The sequence below is a fragment of the Tamandua tetradactyla genome, chromosome 7 (assembly GCF_023851605.1).
Source record: "Tamandua tetradactyla isolate mTamTet1 chromosome 7, mTamTet1.pri, whole genome shotgun sequence".
NCBI lineage: Eukaryota > Metazoa > Chordata > Mammalia > Pilosa > Myrmecophagidae > Tamandua > Tamandua tetradactyla.
Window position 1 is genome coordinate 107,262,514 of NC_135333.1, and position 23,336 is coordinate 107,285,849.

Sequence of the window (23,336 nt, forward strand, 5' to 3'; positions counted from 1 at the left end):
TACATCACTTATTCTTAAGAACTTCACTTAGAGAATTTATTCTTATGAAACATAATCTGGGGCTTTTCCAGTTAAAGAAATAAACTCCTCTGCTAGTTTTCTTTAACAAACGACACGCAAGGGTTGCAGATTTTTCTTAGTCTACTTCCTCTTCAAATATGTCAGTGGTTAGTCAAGCTCTGCAAATGACAGTTTCGTTCCGACTCTGGAAGCTAATAGAGCTGTCTGAGCAGTACCTCATGTCTTGTTATTCTTTCCCCTGGAAGAATGTAAGGAACAAGAATAAGGTTTTCTGTTTTGTTTTATTTGGGTGCCTGGTCTGGGAACCAAACCCCAGTCTCCCTCATGAAAGGCAAGCATTCTACCACTGAACCACCAGTGGCCCCAAGAATGGGGTTTTGACTAAATTGGGTATGAGAAATTTTCCCAGGGTCCTGATTCCTTGACTCCACCGGATGTCAAGGGCTTCTGAGCCTGCTGTCACAAAACCCAAAGCAGGGACGTGTTAATTGATGGAGATGGTGCTGTCAACTTAGTATCATTCTTTGTTCCCTTATAACTAGTAAGTCAGAACAGCCTGCTTGACTTTGCTCCAATATTTTAATCTCTCTTTATGTCACTGTTCTCTGGTATCACTGGAGGTGTGGACATATACTGGGGGCAGCACCCATCCTGGGGGCAGCAAGGGGTCTGGGGCTGGGGGTAGGCAGTATGCTCAGCAGGCATATGTGGATTGGAATGGAACCTTGCCACTTACAACCCTAACCCTCTAGGAAGCCTGTTCCCTCGTTTCATATTCCTCATGGATACAGAAATCCCTACCCAGTAGGGTGGTTTTAAAGGTGACAAGTAATGGATATATGATGCCTGGATATAAAATAGATGCTCAGTAAGTGGTAGCAATAATTATTATTGTTGATTTTGTTAACAGAGTTAATATACTTAAAGTGTTCAGAATAGTATACTTAGTAAGTGTTCACTATTATCTAACATTATTATCCAGGTGAACTATGTTTTTTGTTAATGTATCTGATTAAGAAAAGGCAGAAGTGCTGGTGTTTTCAAAAAAAGTATTGACATGTTTTAGCACCTTAAATAGGAAAGGAAAGTAAGACTATAAAATTTGTATCTTAAGAAAGAGCAGAGACTGCAAGTTAGAGAATGGGTTGGAGGAAGGAAAGAACAAATGTAGGAAGATATGAGGCCAAGCCAGATTCTGTATGGGATGTAAGGTAGAGGCTGCGGGGAGAGGCCGAAGTGGACTGGTCAGAGGGCAGCGTGTGAAGGGAAGGGGAGCGGAGTCAAACATGATCTTGAGAGTTCTCTCGGGGGTGGGGGTGGGTGGTAATTAGGTGGATATTGATTCAATTTACTGAGAAAAAGAATAGGCTTGGGAAATAAGGTAATTAGTTTAGGATGATTTTAAATTGGATCCTTGCATAGTCTCAGAGTTTATTCAAGCAGCAATGAAGATATATTTATTCTTAGGCAGTTTTGAAATGTATTTTTAAATTACCACATGATTTAAGTAGCAGACACTACCAGGATTAAATGTATATATAGAAAATAAACACAATCAGTCTTTTGTCCCAATATCAATATATGAAGTGACTGAGTCCATGGTTGTGAAACTTAGAAATTATGACTAGGAAAAGAGAATATTGGCATATGACTTAAAGATTTAAAATCATAGATTAATAAAACTGATAAACAGAGGATTCAGAGAAGTGAAAGTCACAATTATCCATGCTCATTTATTTAAATGTATTTCAGAGATTAGTAGCAAAATATATTAAGAAAGAGTGTTCTAAAAGAAAAGGGAAAGCAATGAAAAGTAATCAGTAAGATTATTTTTATAAATGATAATTTGGGAAAATATATAAAAGCCTACCCTTTTACCAGTAGTGGGCTAATGACATACAATTAAGTAATGAAACAAGTGATGCAAAGACAGAACATCATTTTGTGATCTGCCAAATTTAGAACTTTTTTTAAAGTAGCCAGGCACACAGTTGAATACACCCATATACATGCATGTACACACAAGCTAGCGGAAATAAATGCATTTATAAATAAATATTAAGCGGGATGATTTCTGACCCACTTAATCACTCTGTTCCAAAATAAGGACCATAACTATCTTCTCTGAAATAGGAAATGGGTATAAAATGATAATTGCTTGTGTAGGTAAGTTTATGTTAACCTGGGGCTGCAACTATTAAAGAGCTGTTAATATTAACTTATTTTTGCCTTAACACTTAGAATATTTTGTACTATATAATTAAAATATTTGGCTTCGATGGGTCTTATTTCAAATAATCTCATCCCAATAGAATCCAATTTTTATCTACTTGGTATCTGTACCCGTGTAACTAGAGAAAACCAAAGCTTTCAAATAAGAGCTGCCAGCTTTGAGTAGGCCCTCCATGCTGCTCAGTAATTATAGCCTTTCTCATCTCCTAGATGTCTATTTCTACTTTATCTCTCCTCTAACACCACCTTCAGTTAACGACCTAGACGTCACTGCCCATGTCACTGCTGAAATAGAGGCAATCAGGAACCCCCCACAATCTCAGTGCCTCCATATCTACCCTCACACCGGTATCATGTCCTATACTTGTCTTCCCTGTTGTTTCTCTGGTTGAACAGTCTATGCCCCTCTTCAAGGCCAACCTCACCTCCATGTATACTACAACCCACCCCTTTTCAAGGACGCTGCTCCAGCAACTATCCCCTATTCCACCTGCATCCTCTGTTTTTCCCTGTTTACTGAATCATTCTCATAAGCATACAAGCATACCATTATTTCTCCCATCTTTAAAAAACAACAACCCAATCTTAGCCCCACTCCCCTCTCCAGCTGACTCACATTCTGTGCTCCCCTTTATAGCAAAACTCCTTAAAGGAGGTACTGTCCCCATTCTCCCCGGAACCACTCTAAGCAGACTTTTATCCCCACTCCATCAAGGCCACCATGACCTGCACAGTGTCCTGCAGCCACTGGTCAAGCATCCCATCTGACCTATCAACTGTTTCTGACCCAGCCAGTTTCTCCTGCCTCCTTAAAACCCTTTCTCTTCTCGTCTTCCAGGATTCCACACGCTCTCCTACTTTTCCTCCTACTTCACGTGCTCCTCCCTTCTCATTTTTCTGACAAATAGCTGGAACGTCCCAGGGCTCAGTTCTTGGACTTGTCTTCTCTGCCTTAACTTCTCCATTGGTAAGAGCATCCAAACCAAATTTCTGTCTCTAGCCTGGACATTTCATCTGAACTCAGACTTGTATATCCAAATTCAGCATCTCCATTTAGATGAGTAAAAGGAACTGAAGTCCCTAACCAAACACTTGGCCTCTACCCCTCAAATACCCCATTTCTCTCGAATTTTTCCATTGCAATAAATGGCAACTTCATCCTTCCTGCTGCTCAGGCCCAAAACAGTACAGTCATCCTTGTTTCCTCTCCTTTTCTTATACCTTATACCTATCACCTTCTCTCCATAAGCAACCTCTGTTCACCTGTGCCTTCAAAACATACCCAGAGTCACTCTTCATTCCTCCCCTAACACTACTCTGGCCTAAACTACAAGAGCTGCATTATTCCTTGACCTCCTATTTGGTCTCCTGGCTTCCGCCCTTGCTCATATAGTAGTCTTACAGTAGCAAAAGTGAGTTTGTCAAAATTAGTAAAATGGTGTTACATTTCTGCTCAAATTCTTCACAATGGCTCCAGACTTGGTCAGAGTAAAAGCCCAAGACCTTTCACTTGGCCATAAGGCCCTCTATGATCTGTAGCCCTTTCTTCTCAGACTTTATCCCCTACCTCTCTCCCTTGTTCACTCCAATCAAGTCACACTCACCCCCTCACTGTTCCCTCCACCTAGAACTTTCTTCCCCCAGATTTACAGGTGGTTTGTGCTATTGCCTCCTTCAGGAGTTTGCTTAAATGTCATTTCTCAGGAATGCCTTCTTGGTACCACCCTATTTAAAATTCCAAACCATAGCCCCCCCACCCTATTTAAAATTCCAAACCATAGCCCCCGCACTCTCCTAACCCAGCACTTATATCTCGCTGCTCTTTTACCTAATATATGTTCATTTACTTGTATAACGTGTCTGCTTCCCCCAACTCAAAAGTAAGCTCTACCAGGACACAGATTTTTAAAATATATATTTTATTTACTGCTGTATCTCCACCACCTAAAACTGTGCCTGCCACAGCTTTTTATTGAATAAATGAAAGAATGAATAGATGGGCCATATCTGTATAGACTATTTCTGATAGAATACAGAAAAAAACCAGTGATGGTATTGCTCCTAGAAGGTGATATGAGGGATTAGAGAACAAGGAAGGAAGAGAGACTGACTTCTCACTCAGATCATTGTACCTTTTAAAATGTTGTGCTATGTACATGAATTACCTTTGAAAAATAAACCAGATAATTTAAGAAGAAAAATGTCAGTGTAGACTGTCTGACCTCCCGCTGAGAAGGCATGGAGGGTAACGCAATATGCAGTCAAAGAGCTGGCCCCAAGTCCCTGCTCTACCTCCAGTCGAGGAGTTGCTTAAGCTGCTCAGAACCTTGATAATACTTCGATGTCCTTTACTTTATAAGCAGACATCTGTGTGAGAAAGCACATCCTATGTATAAAACATACATGCATTAAGTTGTCATATTTTAGGAACAAGCCAAGTTTGGTGATGAGAAGAGAGCCAGTTCATGGAGCAGTGGAACACAGAATGGGGCCAGTACAGCAATAATTGTCTACATATATCATAAGGTGTTCTTGGAAGTTAAAAAACTATACATGTTGCTTGGTCCCAAGCAGCTTTATTTTAAGTTGAATGACTAAATAGCCTTATTATGATTTGCATTGTTAGAGCTCTGTGCTCTGCTACTGTGATGATTATGCAAATGGTAGCCATTCTCCAATAGATTGTTCTTTTATTCTAACAATGCACAGACTACTTGGAATCTAGAAAGCGTGAGAGATTTGCAACTCATTTTATATCACTAGGATCAAATACTTGCCAAATGTAAAGTTATGTAATAGACCACTCCAAATTTTAAAATACTAAAGTTATCAGCTGAGTTCCAGACTGAAGCTCTGCTTTGAGATACAGTAAAGATTGGGTAATTCACAGAAAAATGGATTTATGGTACTATACAGAAGGATAAAAACTATGTGGAATTAATTTTAAACCACTGCACTGTCCAGCGCAGTGAAGAAGAAGAAATGACAATTATATCATTTTATAGTCCAGTTTACCTAAATAGTATGCTATTAAAAACTAAAAACTAGGGGATGCAAGGGAGTTCAGTGGTAGAATTCTCACCTGCCATGTGGGAGACTTGGGTTTGATTCTTGGCCCATGCACTTCCCCCAGAAAAACAACACAAAAACAACTGAAAACTAAGAGAACAGGGCCTGTGCTTCAGGACTGTCTGGAATTCTGTCACACTTGTAACAGAATTGTAGTTATTTTATACCATTTAATGTAGTGGAGAAATGCTGAATCCTAAGGTGTTTAAAACATCATAGAAGATTTACTGTTTTGAGAAAAATGTTTTCTAAAGCTTCATTTCTTCTCTCTCTCCCTTTTTTTGTGTGTGTGTGTGTGTGTGTGTGTGTGTGTGTGTGTCATTTCCTCCTGCTCTTTCATCTTGGTTCTTTTAGGGTAGGCGATACTCCTCCTGGAAATCATAGCATTCCAAACAAAAGAAAACAAAGGCCTAAGCTTATCTAATCAGTCCAAACACCATGACCCTTCCAAGCACCCTCCTCTCCTTCCCTCTTCCCCACCCTCTCCAATGTTGGTTTCAAATGGACACTAGAGGGTGTGCACGGGTGGTTCAGCGGTAGAATGCTTGCCTTCCCTGCAGGAGACCTGGATTCGATTCCCGGACCATATAACACCACCCCCACCCCCACCCCCACCCCCCCCACCCCACCCCCCCCCACCCCCACCCCACCCTACCCCCGCCACCACCAAAAAAAAAAAAAAAAAGGACACTAGAGAAGGAGGTAAGAAACTCAGTCTCTCGTACTGGCTCTGCCACTTAACTGTGCATCCATTTATATTAGTCCTCATTTTGTGTAGCCATGGAATGGACCACAAGTAGCAAGTGAAAGGATTGGAAGTAGTCTCTAAACTACAATATATACTGCAGGATTACTGCTATTAAATATTAATTAGAAAAGGGAGACATCTTTCTCTTATTTCCCTGCTCTCTTTTTCTACTACCCCCTTCCTCTCCCCTCACCATGCTTCTCTCCTTCCCCTGTCTAACATTTCTAGCCATGAACACATCACACAAGCTAGAGTAATGAGACCCAAGGGCTCTCTGATAAATTGTTAAAATAAAAGACAAAGAAGCAGTATAAAAGCTACACCCCAATTGCTGAGAAGAGTGAAATGAAAACAAATTCAAAGATGAATGCCAGGAAGACGCTGTCTTTTGTATTCACTTACCACTTCATGTTTTCACATTTACCAAGGTCTTGAAGCTTTGGTCATTCTTCCGCTTCCTGGTGCAAGAAAGTAATTGCTGACTCGAGCCATTTGCCCCAGATGTCACCGGAAATGGCATCGTCTCCCCAGGCACTGGCTTGCAAACATAGCAGAACCCAGAGGTGAACCTTGCAGCCAATCAGCTCTCCACCCAGGCCACTCTGCTCTGCGCCTAAGAAAGAAGTCTCTCTAAGGAAGAGATCTAGAATCAGCTGAGAGGCACATTTTTTAATCACCAGTTACTTTAATGAGTAAGTACTTCCCAGATACCCCCATTTTATTTTAAAACATTAATTCTGCATTTCTGACCTGACTTTCTTGGGACCATTGGTTCTCTGGCACTTACTGTATGTAGGAAGAACTCACCATCCCAGGTCACTCCATCTCACCCTGCTTAATTATACAGCACTGAAAAGGCAACTGTTACTTTGTAATAACGAAGTGTTAGTCGTTGAGAAACTGCTAAATTTCTAAAAACATGCAGTGCAAAGGGACAGTCACTTTAGTTGTGAACCAGAGAAAGGATGCGAAGCATTTATTGTCTGTGCAATCTTGTATGTTGTGGTTGACCACAAAGACTTGGCATCAGCTTCAACACCCAGCGCTGCTTTATAAAAATGGATGACCTTGAGCAGATGACTCTTTCAACCTTAATTTTCTAGTCTGTAAAACAGAGAAAAATAAAACTATTTTGCGGGGTTCTAAAGAGGAATAAATAGATAAACAGGTAAAACCCTTCCTGTGGTGTACAGTAATATTCATGCTAGTAAATAATAATAAGTTAGATATCTTTTTTAACTGGTAAGCTCCCTTAACCATCAGGCTCCATTCCCCCAAATCTGCCAAGTTGGCTATGAATAACAGTATTTGTATAGCTCTGTAGTTTGCAGAGCATTTACTTTGCTTTCTACCATTAACTCTAAGGTAACAGAGCAGGACTGCTGACTTATTTTTGGAGCTGGGGAGTAAGGCAGAAGCGGAGAGTGGGAGGCAGGTGACAGGCAAAAAAACCCTCTGCTGGCCAAGGGGTAGAAAGAGAAACTCATTGGTCCACACATGAGGGAGGAAAGCCGTGACTTCTTGGAAAAAGCCTTATTTGGGAAATTGATTGTACGTGTGTGTGTGTGGGAGGGATAGGACATTAATTTCTCCAGCAAAGATTCATGTTCCCTCAAAGTCCTCACCCCTCTGGATCCTGTCCTTTATTCTGTTTCAACACATTGGGCTGGAAACCAGGGAAATCCTGAGTCCAACTGGCAACAGACAGGGAAGTGGGTAGCCAGGTTTGCTAGGTCCCACTACGGAATAATTTGGGTAAGGATGGAGGCTGTTAAGAGACTGGCTCTTAGAAATCTGTTTTTAAGTTTAAAAACTTTTTTCCCCATAGAAACATTAGTGTACATGGTATTCAGATTCTGTCGCTAAAAACAATGAGAACTACAGTAATAAAATAATGTAACATTTTACAGGCTCTTGTATAATCTCCATAGAGAAGCATAGGGGCCATTTTTTATTTCCATTTAAAGGATGAAAAATGAGCATGGAGTTAAATGAGCCCTGGAGATGGCAGAAACGGAATTTAAACCCAGCCTACTGACTCATCCCAGTGTTCGTGTCACAGGTTAAATGGCCTTTTGTGGTCTGTTCTGCAGACAGAAGTATATTAACATCTTGAATTTTAAAATTCCAACCTGTTCATCAATTGAAAGCAAACAGTCATGTTTTTTTCTTTTCTTTTTTTTTAAATTTTAAAATAAAAAAAAATACCAAAAAACACCAAATACAAACATTCTTAACTTTTGATCATTCCGTTCTACATATATCAGTAATTCACAATATCATCACATAGTTGCATATTCATCATCATGATCATTTCTTGGAACATTTGCATCTATTCAGAAAAAGAAATAAAAAGAAAACAGAAAAAAATTCATGCATACCATACCCCTTACCCCTCCCTTTCATTGATCACTAGCATTTCAATCTAAATTTATTTTAACATTTGTTCCCCCTATTATTCATTTATATTCCATATGTTTTACTCATCTGTTGATAAGGTAGCATCATCTGTTAACGAGGTAGATTCATCTGTTGATAAGGTAGATCAAGCAGTCATTTTTAACTTCCTTGACCACTCTCCCTTTTCAACCATGGGAACTTTTTATTCAACCACTGGCTAGAATCTAGACTAGTCAGAATAAGTATTAAAAAAAAAATTGAAACAAAAATATAGTATTATGTAGCATTGATATATGTATCCATTCACTCTTAGAATATATGTATCCATTCACTTAGGATATATGTATCCATTCACTCTTAGAAAGACCATCAGAGTCATGAAAATCGAATTTAGTTAACTTCAGGCCTGCTCTGTTTTTTCATGGAGGAACTTAAATCGGCACAAAACACTTGTATTTTGTGTTCTCAAAAGAAAATAAAAGGAAAACTAAATGCAAACATTTCTTTCTAGATAAGATTATTTTTTCCTCTTAATTTTGACAAATATTTATAGCAGAGGTTAAAAGCTCAGGCTCTGGAGCTGTTTCCTTTTAAACAAATAAAGCAAAACCTTAAGTTTATCTAATCAGAAGATTCACGGTCAGTAACAGGCCATTCCCCTTTTAAGGATACGTTTAAGGTCTGCCATTTACCAGTAGGCCAAGCTTGGGCAATTTACATAACCTTTCCAGGCCTGAATCTATTCCTCTGTAAAGTGGTAGGGTGACAGTGTGGTGAGAATAGAAAGTCTGACATGGATTAAGTGTTCCATGACTGTGAACTGTTCCCAGGCCGGAGGCGCTGAGCCTTGTGGGGCACAAGGATGGGTGAGACCCACTCCCTGCTCTCAAGAGCTAGGACGTCCTGGGGCAGACTAAAGGCTGATGATAGTACAAAATTGAACCAAGGGCTAAACGGAGGCTTTCCATTAGATGCAAAGATTTCTCCCCTCTGGGAAAAGAACAGCTCTTTCACAGAATTTTCTTTTAAACTGGGTCTTGAAGAAGGAACAAATTTCACTGAGTGAAAGGGAGTAGGGAACAGCCCAGGCTGAGTCACAGCAGGAAACTCAAAGGTGAGAAAAAGCCCTCCAGGCTTACAGCAATCCTATATTTCATCTGCAGGAGCAGGCTGTGAGCCGACCCCAAGAAGGAAGGACTGTTTCCTAGGGCAAAAGAAAACACTTTATAGAATGCAAAATGTTGGCCTTATGGCCGGCATATAAAATGAAAATGAGGATATGAGAGTTTTCAGGTAACTTACCTGATGATAAAACATTATGGAGGAAACCCAACCCATATAAAATTAAAACAATAGTATTTGGAAAGTAAGGTTTTAATCAAATGAAGACCAACTTTTTAAAAGAATTAAGGCAAATCTGTGGAAAGTAACCAAACTAACCATAAAACAGTTCAAATTGATCACTGGGCTCAGCTTCCCAGGATATATTGAAACATTCTTGCCTCTAAAGTATATTTTCAAGAATTATCTTTTTTTTTTTTTGTTTTTAATTCCCAAGCAGTTGAATTGTTCTATATCCATGCTGTCATTCCAGGATTTTGATGTTTTATGAAACAGCCACAGTCATGAAAAATAAAAATGACTTTTGAGGTATTGCAGGAGCAGTTTATTTCCACCTCGTCATATATTTGCAGCCAGTGATACAAGCATCAGTTATATAGCAGCTCTCTGAAAATGCATGGTGAGAATATGCATCTTTCCCACCAATGATCAATATTTACTTTCAGGAAGATCAATCAAGACTCACAAGAGAATTATTTCAGGAATTCAGCCGCAGTTTGATGGGAAGATAAATTGGTGTCTAGAGAATTAGGAAGTGAGAAGAGGCCCGCACAGGCTGGACTCCTCCCTCCCATGGAATTTTTTTTCGATGGGCTAGGTAGATGTGGAACTCGAGACAGGTCTGGGCTAGAGACAAAGATAATAGCTAAAATACTTATTGGACATGTAAAAAATGTCAGGCTCCATGTTAATCACTTTACATACATTATTTAATCCTCACTTCTTAAGAAACTGGTAGCATTATTCCCGTTTGGTTCCTGCAGATTTTGAAGCTCAGAGTTGTTACTTCATCTACTCAGGTTATCACTGGCTTGTGAATGGTGAAGCAGGAAGCAAACCCGGGGGTTGCCTCCAGGGCTTTTGCTCTCAGCCCTTGTGCTTTACGGCCTCAACTGGGGGGACCATCTGCATACAAATAGTCATCAATAAGGGGCCATAAAATTCCTGACAGTCCAAACTGGGGCTCTTTTTTTTGGAGGTGGGGGAAGGGGTGCTCCCCCCAAATGTGGACAAGATCATGCTATTATTGACTGACGCCTTTGGGAGTGGATGAATTTACCAAGGGAAAGAATATTGGAAAAAAGATGAAAGGAACCAATTAGTGAGCTCTGAGAAAGACCAACATTTGGGGAGCTGGCAGAGAAAAAGAAACCCACAAAGCAGACTAGGAAAGGAAGAACCAGAGACAAGGGAGTCACTGGCACAGAGCAGCTTTAGTAAAAGGACCTGGGAGTCCCAGGAGTTGGGAATGCTGCTGATATGATATGGTCGGAGAAGGGGCCATTGCATGAAGCAACAAGAAAAGCATTGGTGATTTACTGAAAAACATTTCTTTAAGTTTAGTGGACATGGAAGCCAAATTAAAATGAGTGAGTGGGAGGTGAGGGCCCAGACACAGCCAGTGTAAACAATTCTTTTTACAGAGCGGCCTTGAAAGGGAGGCAAAAGATAGGGCTGCGCTGGAGGTGGAGTCAAGGAAGTTTCCTTTCTTTTTTATTTAATGCTGAAAGGAAGGATCCAGCCTAAGTAAAGTGAAGAAAAAGCAGAATGTATTTTATCCCATCTGTGGGAGGATAGCCCCTGAGGATATGGGAGAACTCCATTCACAGCCAAGGGACTAACCTTCTTCCAATGGAGGTACACCTCTTTCTTTGTCGGGCGCCGGAAAGGGTGGCTGTGGGTTCTAAGTGTTTTAAGGTAGAATCTGAGCAAGGTTCTGCTCACAGACTGGTGTTGGTTCTAGAGGCATGCAGGGAGGTGCTGCGCCAGAGTCTAAAGCCTGTGGTGGGCACCGTACTCAGCCCTTGGCATACGCATCTATGATCTTTCATCTTCACTATTACTCAGTGAGGAAGCCGAGAAAATCTTGTTGTAGAGCAGAGGAAATTGTGGCTCAGAACTGCGGGCAACCAGCCCAAGAGCATACAGCTGTTCAAGGCAGAACAGCTCATGTCTACCCTCACTTCATTGTCTCTTGGAAGTGAAAGCTGGGTCCCTGGCTTCCACTATCTTTCAGTCCTGTTAGAAGGGTAATAGGTAGAAAGTCAGCAAATGTAGTTTAAATAATGGTTCAAGACCAAAATGTGAAAGTCTGTCATTTGGTGATTGAAATATTGAAATCATATTTTTGTTTATATGAATTGTTTTGAATTCTTTACTTTAGGGGATCCTTTCATAAAATGAGTTACACAAAAAAAGAGGCTGTTTGAATAACTGAGCCATAGTTTATCTTCTGTTTTTATAGGATAGGCCACTTGTGTATCAGTTATTAAGAACCTCTACTTCATCAGTAAAGGATATTCCCTGCTATTCTTCCTATAGTCCATAGTAAATTTTTGTACTATACTATTGCTTTGGGGAAAATATGCTGCTTTAAGAGTATTAAAATTTGGTAATTGCAAGTATTTCCTAATCAAAACGACATTTCTACTTTCTGCATAATTTTTCCCTAAACTTATGTTTGCTTGTGATGAAAAAAAAAAATTTTTAACTATACCCCCTGCTCTCCCCCCCACTCCACAATTCCTAGTTGTTAATGACCACCTCCATGAATTACTTCCCTTCAGGGTCTCTGAAGCTACTGGCCTGTTGGAGTGTCACTCTTTCTGTAAATAAGCATCAAGAAGGGAAGAAAAAAAATTACCCTAATCACAACAAAATATCGATTAATGAGAAATAAATGCTATGTGTTTGGTTTGTGATAGTTATAAAGTAATAGTAAATGATTCATAATTCATGTTTATGAAGCTCTTAAAAAGTTAATTATCTCCAAACAGGTAAATATAAACAAAATGCTTAAAATAATTTATTATAGGGAGGGCAACGGTGGCTCAGTGGCAGAGTTCTCCCCTGCCATGCCGGAGACCCAGGTTCTATTCCCAGTTCCTACCCATGCAAAAAGAAGGTAATTTATTATAGTATAGTAGTAGCCATTACTGATGGATATTTGTGTCAGAGCTTTAGCCAAAGCCTAAATTTTACTCTGAAAACAGAAAAACATGGAGCTACTCATTGTGATTTAGGAAATCATCATGAAACTCTTTAAAAACCTCTCTTTTTTTTTAAATTTGAGGTTAGAATCACAGATTGCAATTACGGCTGATTTCAGCTTGATTCTTGAAGTAGTTTTAGGTGCTTCATTTACATACATCAGTCTTCACAGCCAGCTCTTCCTTTTATATTTGTCTTTAAGTGTCCATTTTCTTACCCTTCCTCTTGAGGGAAGACAGTGCCTTCTCCTACCTACACTCATCAAATGATCCTTAGCCAATGAAAGAAACAAAGGAATGAACGAATCTATAAAACAGCTACTAAAACCATTAAGTCTAGTTTAGCAAATTTGAAGCAAAGAAAGAAGGCTAGGCTAAAAAGACCACTGATCTGGCTGATTTCAAATCTCTTTTTCCATTCATTTTTATAAATAAAAAGAGCTCTGAACGTGGCTATAACCTGCCTTTTTTTTTTTTAATCAAAGATTTACCTCTCCAAATTATTCTTCACCACACACCCCACTTAAAGTCATTTTAATTTCTGTTACATTTTGTTTTTAATGCTTGGCATTTTAACCTGAATGATTCTTTCCCACAGTGATGGTCCGGAGGGTTCCTGGTTTTGTCAATCCTGTTACAGTTGCGGTGTTTTTTATCGAGAATTTAATGAATGTCCTTTCAGTTTCAGCTTCTAACTGGAATGTTTCCTCCCAGTCATTTTCCCCTTCTCTTCTCACAGCCATATCTGCATGTTCCATTGGAAAAGAACAATAGGACATAACTTAAATGGACATTTTAGCCTGATTTTTGGCTCTGAGCCTTTGGAGCAGCAGTTGAGTGGGTTAAATTCACTCATCAGGATACAGAGCAGCCAGAATTCCTCAAACACTACTAGGCCTAGAAGCTATAGCATTTTGTTTTTGGTTATTTTAAAATCCAGGTCTTTAAATTTTTGCATGTCTCTTAGCTTAAGGTATATGTGATAAGATATAGTCTCACCAGGCTCCCTTTCCCCTTCCTCCAAGTACACAGGAGACTGCCTCTCCTGGCAGGGAGGGTAGACTGCTACCTGCTTATACATAAAAGCACACAAAAAGACCCTATCCTATCCAATTCTCAAATTTCTCCCTGATGTGAGCCACATTGTACGATTAAGACTGGTCTGCAGGGGGTTCTGCTCTGAAGGATGCTCTGTACAGAGCTGGACCTCAGAGTCAATGGACTTAAATCTTAGCTCCATCACATCAAGTTCCTTTCCTATAAAATAGGAATAATTACTATCTGAAGTTGTGTAACATTTGTAAAGCACCTGGCATCCAGGAGCTGTTCAAAAAACATTACTGGGCGGGTCACGGTGGCTCAGCAGGCAAAAATGCTTGCCTGCCATGCTAGAGGACCCGAGTTAGTTTCCTGGTGCCTGCCCATGTAAAAAAAAAAAAAAAAAAAAATTACCTTTGTTTTATTCACAATCTTTTGCCTCATTTGACCTTCACAAGAATCCTAGGAGGCAAACAGCACAGTCACCCTCTTATGGATGACTAACTTGGTGCTAGGAAACTTGCTCAATAATAGCTGACTCTACTTAGCACTTAGTATTTGTCACACATTGTTCTAAACACTTGACATTGAATCTCACATCCAATCTATGATGTGGGCAAAATAGTCCCATTTTACAGATAACTAAGGCATAGAAAGGCTCAATAACTTGCCTAACATCAAAGAGTTAGCCAGCAGAAGTGTTGGAAGGCAAACTATGGCTCTTCAAAAGTAATGCTCTTAACCAGTATACCAAGTGCCACCATCTCCCACCGCTTTTAAGTAGCTGACTTAAACTCATCATCTGTGAGTCCGAGTCCAGGGCATTTCACACTCAAAGAGAAGGAATCATTTGGCCATTTAAACCAAGTACCAGTGGATTGAAGACAGCAGCACCAAATTATCAGACCTGCCAACCTTTAGAGGAGAAATTTAAGTGAAGGATGTTCAACATCCAAGGTGACAGAGCAAAAAGTATACTAGCCGAGCGCTGGCCCAGACAGAGCATTCACTCAACAGCTCTGGTGGCACTGCAGCCTTAGAAACTTACTGGGAAGAGGTTTCCCCTTCATGTTTTGTACTTTTTGAGACTTAGGTCTGGGGTGGGACAGATAAAGGCAGCCTGAACTCCCACACCACGTATGAGTTCTGTTTCCAAGGCACTTACCACTTTCTACTCTGTATTACAGATAATATTTCTGATCTGCTCCTGGAGGGTAAGGACCATGTTTTATTCATTTTTATACCCCACCCTCCCACCCCCTGTAGAGCACAGAGTAGGCATTTAATAAGTGTGAGCTGGATGAATAGATGAATCTACACAAATAACATCCCAGAGTCCCAAAGAGATTTAGAAATTGCTTTAATTATGTTTTATTTTGTTGTACCACAATGAGATAAATCCTATTTTTAAATTTTTATTTCCCATAGCAAAAGCATTTTAGTGAAGATTCTTTGGGGGGGGGATATGCCAATATTTTCAACTATTTTCTTATGGTAACTAACATTCTACCCATTTTCATGTTTTTATTTTTGTACTTGTATCCATTTAAAACCACATGGTATAGTTTTTAAAAAAACGAATGTGTAATCTAATAATAGCTATCTACCTACACCTATACACCTATTAAAATGTCTACTAATGTATAAGAGCCTACAAATGTCAAGCCACATGGATTTGAATGGCTTCTGTTTAAGCAGATAAGGTGGATGCCATATTCCTCCCCAAATGAGATAAGTGGCATTAATTACAGTGTTTCTACCTTTTATTCATCAATGTATGTGAGTTGTAAATGTCATCTTGAAATAATCAGAAGTTTTGAAGTTGAGTTTCATAGCTTTTAGCATTTCATTCAATGGAAAACGTATTATGTTGAAACGCATTTGAATTATTTCCAGTTTTATCCTGATTGACCTTCTCCAATCCTACTGGTAAGAAACAGCTGCTTCCTTGTTAAAGGAATCTGTTTTTACAAAATTATTTTCTGACCTGTCATGGGTACTTTCTGTTGCGTTTCATTTAATGATTTTTAAGTTATAAAAAGCAATATGACTGCATAAAATCAGTTTACACAAAAAAAGAGGCATAGGGGAAGAGAAGTCATGTAAAATACTACCGTTCTAGTAATTTTTTAACTATTTTTACCCATTTCCTTTCAATGTTCTCCATGTATTTCTGTTGTATATAGTTTCAATAATATGGGCGCACAGTGTGGTATGTGAGCTCTTCTATTTAATGTCACGTCGCAAACATTCTCCATGTTCTTACTGACTCTCAGACCTCACTATTGTAACAGCTGCAAAGTCTGCCTAACATTCTCAAGTTATTAGACCTTTGGGCTACTGTTCAGGCTTGCAGCCTGAGCTTCAGCCCGGGTTGCACCCGCCGCCGGGTGGCGAGGGCGGGTCGGGGTCCGAACCCCGCCTCCCGAGCAGCGGCGTGCGATTCAGAGGTCAAGCCCAAGCCTCAGCCGCAACCAACAAGGGCTTCAGGCTCCTTCCTGCCCCTTCTTCCCCTCCCCAAGCTAAGGCGTGGCAGGAGCCATCTCCAGTCGGGAGGACAAAGCTGCCTGCACCCTTCCCCGCGTTTGCTCCTTCCAGCCGCTCTCTCCTTCCGTCCTAGCGATCCACTGACTTACCGTGGGCGAAGAAGGCAGCAGTTAGGCGGCTGGCCCTCGGCGCCATGGTCCACCTCCGCACCTCCGAAGTCCAGCAGCTGCTGCACAACAAGTTCGTGGTCATCCTGGGGGACTCCATCCAGAGGACCGTGTACAAGGACCTGGTGCTTCTGCTGCAGAAGGACTGCCTGCTCACTCTGAGACAGCTGAAGGCCAAGGGGGAGCTGAGCTTCGAAAAGGACGAGCTGGTGGAGGGGGGCAGGAAGGGCCACATGCACAACGGGATCCAGTACCGCGAGGTCCGCCAGTTCTGCTCCGGCCACCATCTGGTGCGTTTTTACTTCGTCACGCGAGTGTACTCCGACTACGTAGAGGCCATCTTGGAAGAGCTGCGGTCGGGTGAGCACGCCCCGGACGTGGTGATCATGAACTCCTGCCTCTGGGATCTCCGCAGGTATGGTCGCTACCCGTGGAGGAGCTACCGGGACAACCTGGAGAGCCTGTTTGGGCGTCTGGCCGAGGTGCTGCCTGACTCGTGCCTCCTGGTGTGGAACACGGCCATGCCGGTGGGCAAGAAAATCACCGGGGGCTTCCTCCTGCCGGAGGACCAGCCCTATGACCCCAGCCTCCAATATGATGTGTTGAAAGCTAATTTTTATAGTTATGCAGAGGCTATAAAACATGAATTTGATGTGCTGGACCTGCATTTCCATTTCCGTCACGCGGGGCAGCACCGGCAAGGGGATGGCGTGCACTGGGACGAGCGGGCGCACCGACATCTCTCCCAGCTGCTGCTGGCCCACGTGGCTGATGCCTGGGGTGTGGAGCTGCCTGGCCACGACCCGGTGGGCCAGTGGATCATGGAGGCGCCCGTGAGGGCAGGACCTGACCAGGATGTTGAGAGGCAGCCTCAGGCCGGCAGAGGTCAACTGGCCTCGTCTCCACGCCCACTCTTGCCTCTGCCGAGACCACCCCTGCTCCCGCTCCTGCCCCGGCCCCCACCGCCACCCTTCCCACCACCACCCCTTCCACCGCCTATGTCATTTCCCTTCCCACACCCGCCTCCCAGGCCCCTTTTGTCCCAAGAGATGGCCCAGTACCCACCCGGTCCCCAAGATCCCTGCTTTTTCTCAGACCAACCTCACCAGTCGAATCAGTTCTCAAACTGTTTCCACTTGGATGTGCCCTCATCTTCCCAGACAGGATTTTTCATCGAAGCAGAATTTATGTTTGACCCCCAGCCGCCTATGTCCCCCGTCGCTGCACCTTACCAGCAGCGGGCCCAGGTAATTCATAGGGGTTTCCCCCGGAATCTTCGGCGTGGCCCCTATGTGTCCCAGAGAGGGCGGCGGAGACCTTCAAAGAGATTGGCCCCAGCCCACCCAGAGTGAAATCCTTACTGGACTGACATGGCCTTTTTCCTCCATGACTCATGGACATGGACTAGACCCTCCCTTTTTATTGGCATGGCCTGAAGAGGCTAATCCTGTTAACCCAAGTCTTCCAACAGGCATGAACTTCTGTGAGTTCGTTGCTATGACCAAAAAAGACTGGAAGAGCGGTCTGACCCATTATTATTGGCTAGACCCTCCTCCTCTACTTTCTGGGGATGAGCAAGCATTATTCCTCCCTCCCCACTCCTCATTCTCATCTTTGCCTTTTGTAAAAATAATATTGAAATAAAGAAGTTGTTCCACTAAAATAGTTGTCTTTCTGCATGTCTGTATTTAATGGATGCTTCTCCGATTAAACGACTAGCTCTGTAAGAGCGAGGTTGGTATTTTCTGAATCAATAGTTATGGCATCTACTTAGTAAACTATTCAAAATGGAATTTGTCAAAAATCATCCCTCACAGAGTTTCCAGAAAATGCATCTCTCACCTTACAAATAAGCTAAAGAGCAATAACTTCCTGTGATCATATTTTCCAGAGATTCCCAAAGAGTCAGTGCATTTTAGAGCTGGGAAGACTAAAGAGAACATAACACTTAATTAACATTTACGAACAAGGAAACTGAGGTTAAGAGAGGTAAGTGATTTACTTGAGTTGACTCAGGAAATTAATTCTCTGTGAGTCTTTCCTTGGTCATACTGGTTTTAAACTTTATACCAACTTAAAAATCACAGGGCTGATTTACATGTATACTACAGTAATGTCTAACCAAGAAGGGAAATCTATCAAGCATGGTCACTTTTACTCTGAAAGCAATGGCAAATGACCAATAAAGCTCCAAAACCAGAACATTATTAGTTAAATGTTCAACAAAATATGTATGTAAGTTAGAAGGGATAGCATGCTTGTGACTTACTTATTTCTTAAATAGTCAGATTTCAGTTTACATAAAATTAGAGAAAAGAGGGCGGGCCATGGTGACTCAGTGGCAGAGTTCTCGCCTGCCATGCCGGGGACCTGGGTTCAATTCCCAGTTCCTGCCCATGCAAAAAAAAAAAAAAAAAAAATAGAGAAAAGTAAGCTGCACTTAATATAAATCACTGTTAAATCTGGGCTGGAAGGAACCACCCTGTACACAATCCCTTCTGCTTCATCTCAGGGAGCCTTGACCATCTATCCTCTGTTTTGTAGAAATGTAATTGCTTAGACTGTTTAAATCCAAGGTTCTTTGTCACATATGGGTGGAATAGTAAAATGTTACACTTGAAAGAAATGGTCAAAATGGGATGTGATTAAAATTGTTGAAATGATAAGATTGCTCATTAAATTGATTTGAGTGGTTTATAGGTCCCCAATAGGATTATCCCTAAATTTGACAAGGATAGTAAGGAAATGTTACCCTCCAAAAATAAAGTTCATGAAATCACAAGAAATGGAGAATAGCTATCTATGGATTAGAAATTAATCCATTAAAAGACCATAGAATATCTGGGGAATAGGGCCTTTCTCTCGCTTATCTTTGTGTCTCAATTCCTAGAACAATTTCTGGCACTTGTTTCTTGTATGAGTGAATGAAGAGATGGCTTATAAATGTGTACCTGCTGAAACTATAATTAAAGTCCTCAAGGAGATAACGTTAATTGATGTTTAATCATTGTAGCACGTTTGGAAGTATATTACGAAAACACCATGACGATGGCCTTTGAGGACTCTAGAAAGTGGCAACTACAAGTCACACTCGAGCACATCCAGCACAGCAAGGAGAAAGGAGACCTATCTAGCCCAGGTGAATGTTTTATCTCATGAGGAAATGAGGGCACCAGGCTGTGAGATCTTTGTAGCATTAGCCATCAAGATGAGCCAGTTGCCTTCATTTTGGCCTTGTATTTCCCAAGCAATGCCAAGCAGCCTTCAGCTGCTGATCTGAGTAAGCTGATGTGCTTAGTATTTGTATTTCCATGAATAAATCAATAAATTGTCACTCTGATTTTTTTCTCTTTTGTGAGTTAGGCTCACATACTCCCTCTAGAAGCTCTAGAGGAGAATCTATTTCTTTGCCTTTTCTAACTTTTAGAGCTGAATTCCCTTCATTCTTTGGCTAGTGACCCCTTCCTACATCTTCAAAGCCAACAGGGTAGCATCTTTAGTGGTTATGTTACCTCATTCTTCCCAGTAGTCAGATCGCCTGCCTCCCTTTTATGAGTACATTTGTGATTGCATTTAGGGTCTACCCTGATAGCCAGGGAAATTCCCTATCAAGATCTTTAAATTAATCATATCTGCAATTTCTGTTGTCATTTAAGATCATATTCACAGATTTCAGGAATTAGGATGTGGATATTTTGGGGGCCATTATTCAGCCTACACGGTAGGTATTCAGCCATCCAGTAAACTTGGTAGTTTAGTATGAGGTACAAAATTCATTAGACCTTTATACTCTATCTCCCTTCAATTTTCTCTTTTCCCTCTGGTCCTTTAGAGCTTTATTTCAAACTGGCATCCACTAGGGGATCGCACATTGCATTTGCTATTGTTTTGGTTTGCTAACGCTGACAAAATACAGTGTACCAGAAACAGACTGACTTTGAACAATGGGGATTTATTAGCTTATAAGTTTAGAATTCTAAGGCCATGAACATGTCCAAATTAAGGCATCAACAGGATGAGAACTTCTCTGAAGACAGGTTGCCCGCGAGCTTTGGTTCCTTTGTCAGATAGTAAGGCACGTAATGTCTTCTGGTCCTTCTTTCCTGGGTTGTTTCTTCCAGCTTCTGGCTTCAGTGGGTTCTTCTTTCAGCTTGTGTGGGTGTTTCTCTGAATTTCATCTCTTTTTGCTTCTATTTGTGTTTTATCCTGTTATAAAGGACTCCACTTAAGAGGATTAAGACCCACCTTGAATGAGGTGGGTCACATATCAATTGAAATAACCTAATCAATAGGTGTCACCCACTATGAGTCCATACCCACAGGAATGGATTAAAAGAACATGCATGACCTTTTCTGGGGTAAGTTGTATATACACCTCTTGAATCTTAAATCTCAATCTAAAAGAAAACCTTTGTTGAAAAAACTTGTCCTGTAGAATATCCCATTTTCTGAATTTGTCTGATGGTTTCTTCTTTGTGTCATTTAACTTTTACTTTATCCCTTGTTATTTCCTATAAAATGAATGTTAGATCCAAAGGCTTGATTAGATACCTTTCATGTTGTACCACAACAGGAGGTACATAAGCTGGCATTCTCAATATTAGATGCTAAGATCTATTACCAAGTAAAAGCAGACCTATTGGTACCAAGTAAATATCCAGTACCTCATCAATTGTTTACTTGACTGATTTTAGCATCCATTGATGATTCTGGCCTGAAACAATGATGGCAAGATACAAAATGGCAATTTTCTGCTTCTACCATACCTTCTACATTTCTTAGCTAGCATTCTTTTGTAGAGAAGAGCTTTTTTTTCACCAACTGTGGAGCTGTTTGGTTACCTTGAGATACAGTTCCTACAGAAAAGGCTGGTCTGTGAGGTGTCACAATGGATGTTATTGGAAACTACCTTCCGACTTCCCCTTCCAGCTCTAATGACTAGGTCCTAGGCACAAGGAAAAAGATGTGACACTGATCATTTGAAATATTCTTGTAAACAGAAGCCAAGTCTTTGAAACAATCTGAGAGTCCCGGTATCAAAACTAGGAAATAAGCTCAGAGCCAGACTAGCAGCAATGCTATAGTCTGATGGAGAAGAACGTGCATTTAGAAGATGAGTGGTCTTGATTTTGCAGATGGGAAAGAGACAAAAATCTAGGAATTTCTAAGACCAGTCCAATGGGCCAGTTTTGACTATCAAAGAGGAAGCATCCATTTGCATATGAAACCATCTTCATTTTGGGGTTATATCTGTTTTGTTTTGTTTTGTTTTTTAAATTTATTTATTAATTAAAAAATTAAGAAACAAAATAAAACAATGTACATAATCAGTAATTCACAATATCATCACTTAGTTGCATATTCATCATTTCTTAGAACATTTGCATTAATTCAGAAAAAGAAATTAAAAGACAATAGAAAAAGAAATAAAATGAACACAGGGAAGAAAAAAAAAAGATTATACCTACCATACCCCTTATCCCTTGCTTTCATTGGTCACTAGCATTTAAACTAAATTTATTTTAGCATTTGTTCCCCCTATTATTTATTTTTATTCCATATGCTCTACTCCTTTGTTGACAAGGTAGATAAAAGGAGCATCAGACACAAGGTTTTCACAATCACACAGTCACATTGTGACAGCTGTATCATTATTCAATCATCCTCAAGAAACATGGCTACTAGAACACAGCTCTACATTTTCAGGCAGTTCCCTCCAGCCTCTCCATTGCATCTTGAATAACAAGATGATATCTACTTGATGCATAAGAATAACCTCTAGGATAACCTCTCAACTCTGTTTGGAATCTCTCAGCCATTGCCACTTTGTCTCATTTCCCTCTTCCCCCTTTTGGTCCAGAAGGTTTTCTCAATCCCTTGATGCTAAGTCTCAGCTCATTCTAGGGTTTTTCTCAATCCCTTGATGCTGAGTCTCTGTTCATTCCAAGATCTCTGTCCCACTTTGCCAGGAAGGTCCACACCCCTGGGAGTCATGTCCCACGTAGACAGGGGTAGGGTGGTGAAACTGCTCGTTGTGTTGGCTGGAGAGAGGGGCCAGATATGAGCAACAAAAGAGGCTCTCTTGGGGGTGACTCTTAGGCCTAAATTTTAAGTAGACTTGACCTATCCTTTGCAGGGTTAAGTTTAATATGAACAAACCCCAAGACTGGGGGCTCTGCCTATAGCTTTGGTTGTCCACACTGCTTGTGAGAATATCAAGAATTCAACTTGGGGAAGTTGAATTTCTCCCCATTCTCACCACTTCCCAAAGGGGGCTTTGCAGATACTTTTCCACTCACTGATCGAATCACTCTGGGATTCATCAGGGCATCACTCTGGACAAACCAGCAAAATCTCATGTCCTACCTGAGATTCCAAGTACTTATGGCGTTCAATCAAACTATCTACATAAGTTATATTAGGAAATGCACTAGTCAAAATTATATCTATTTTAATTGATCAATAAATGTTTACATTTCAAAGGGAGGGTGTTTATATAATCTATATGAGTTAGCAAATGATATATGGCCTCATTTAACAGCAAATTGTATTTGTTAACTCAGTAAACATTTATTTTGTGTTAGGCAAGACACTAGAGTTAAATTTTCTTTAGAGGTAAAATTTAGTTGAGAACTGTATTTTTTAGGTTATTCAAGGAAGCTGCTATTGGGATAAATTAACTTAAGAATGCTTTGCTAGGTATTTCCTTAATACCATGTTCTCAAACCTTTCCACTAAAATACTGTATAATGGTGAAGGCCATTGACTCCTCTCTACAGGAAGTCTGACCAAAGCAGCTGATCCCAAGAATAAAATTTACTTCAAGCCTCATATTAAAATATT

The 23,336-nt window shown here is 40.7% G+C and overlaps 1 protein-coding gene and 1 long non-coding RNA gene across 6 annotated transcripts in view; one reads left to right on the forward strand and one right to left on the reverse strand.

Annotated features, from left to right (window-relative positions):
* PCED1B (PC-esterase domain containing 1B) overlaps positions 1–22,240 on the forward strand; it is a 141,125-nt gene extending 118,885 nt beyond the window's left edge. The window contains exons 4-6 of one of the 3 annotated variants that reach the window (XR_013179670.1): positions 6,499–11,449; positions 18,385–18,482; positions 19,507–22,240. Coding sequence is in view for 1 of the 3 variants with exons in the window: in XM_077170667.1 (XP_077026782.1) it covers positions 11,444–11,449; positions 15,027–15,053; positions 16,460–17,845 (1,419 nt within the window). In the remaining 2 variants the exon portion in view is untranslated. The other 2 variants (XR_013179671.1, XM_077170667.1) reach the window with 2 other exon arrangements.
* Positions 23–6,949, reverse strand: LOC143691729 (uncharacterized). Of its 3 annotated transcripts, none has more exons than XR_013179673.1 (3): positions 6,821–6,949; positions 6,473–6,683; positions 23–259 (listed from the first exon to the last, which is right to left on the reverse strand). It is a non-coding gene; the product is annotated as an uncharacterized LOC143691729 (long non-coding RNA). The 3 variants fall into 3 exon arrangements; XR_013179672.1 differs by having other exon boundaries at positions 6,473–6,700; positions 6,821–6,940; XR_013179674.1 differs by having other exon boundaries at positions 6,473–6,700; positions 6,858–6,926.
* Positions 22,241–23,336: the final 1,096 nt, after the last annotated feature.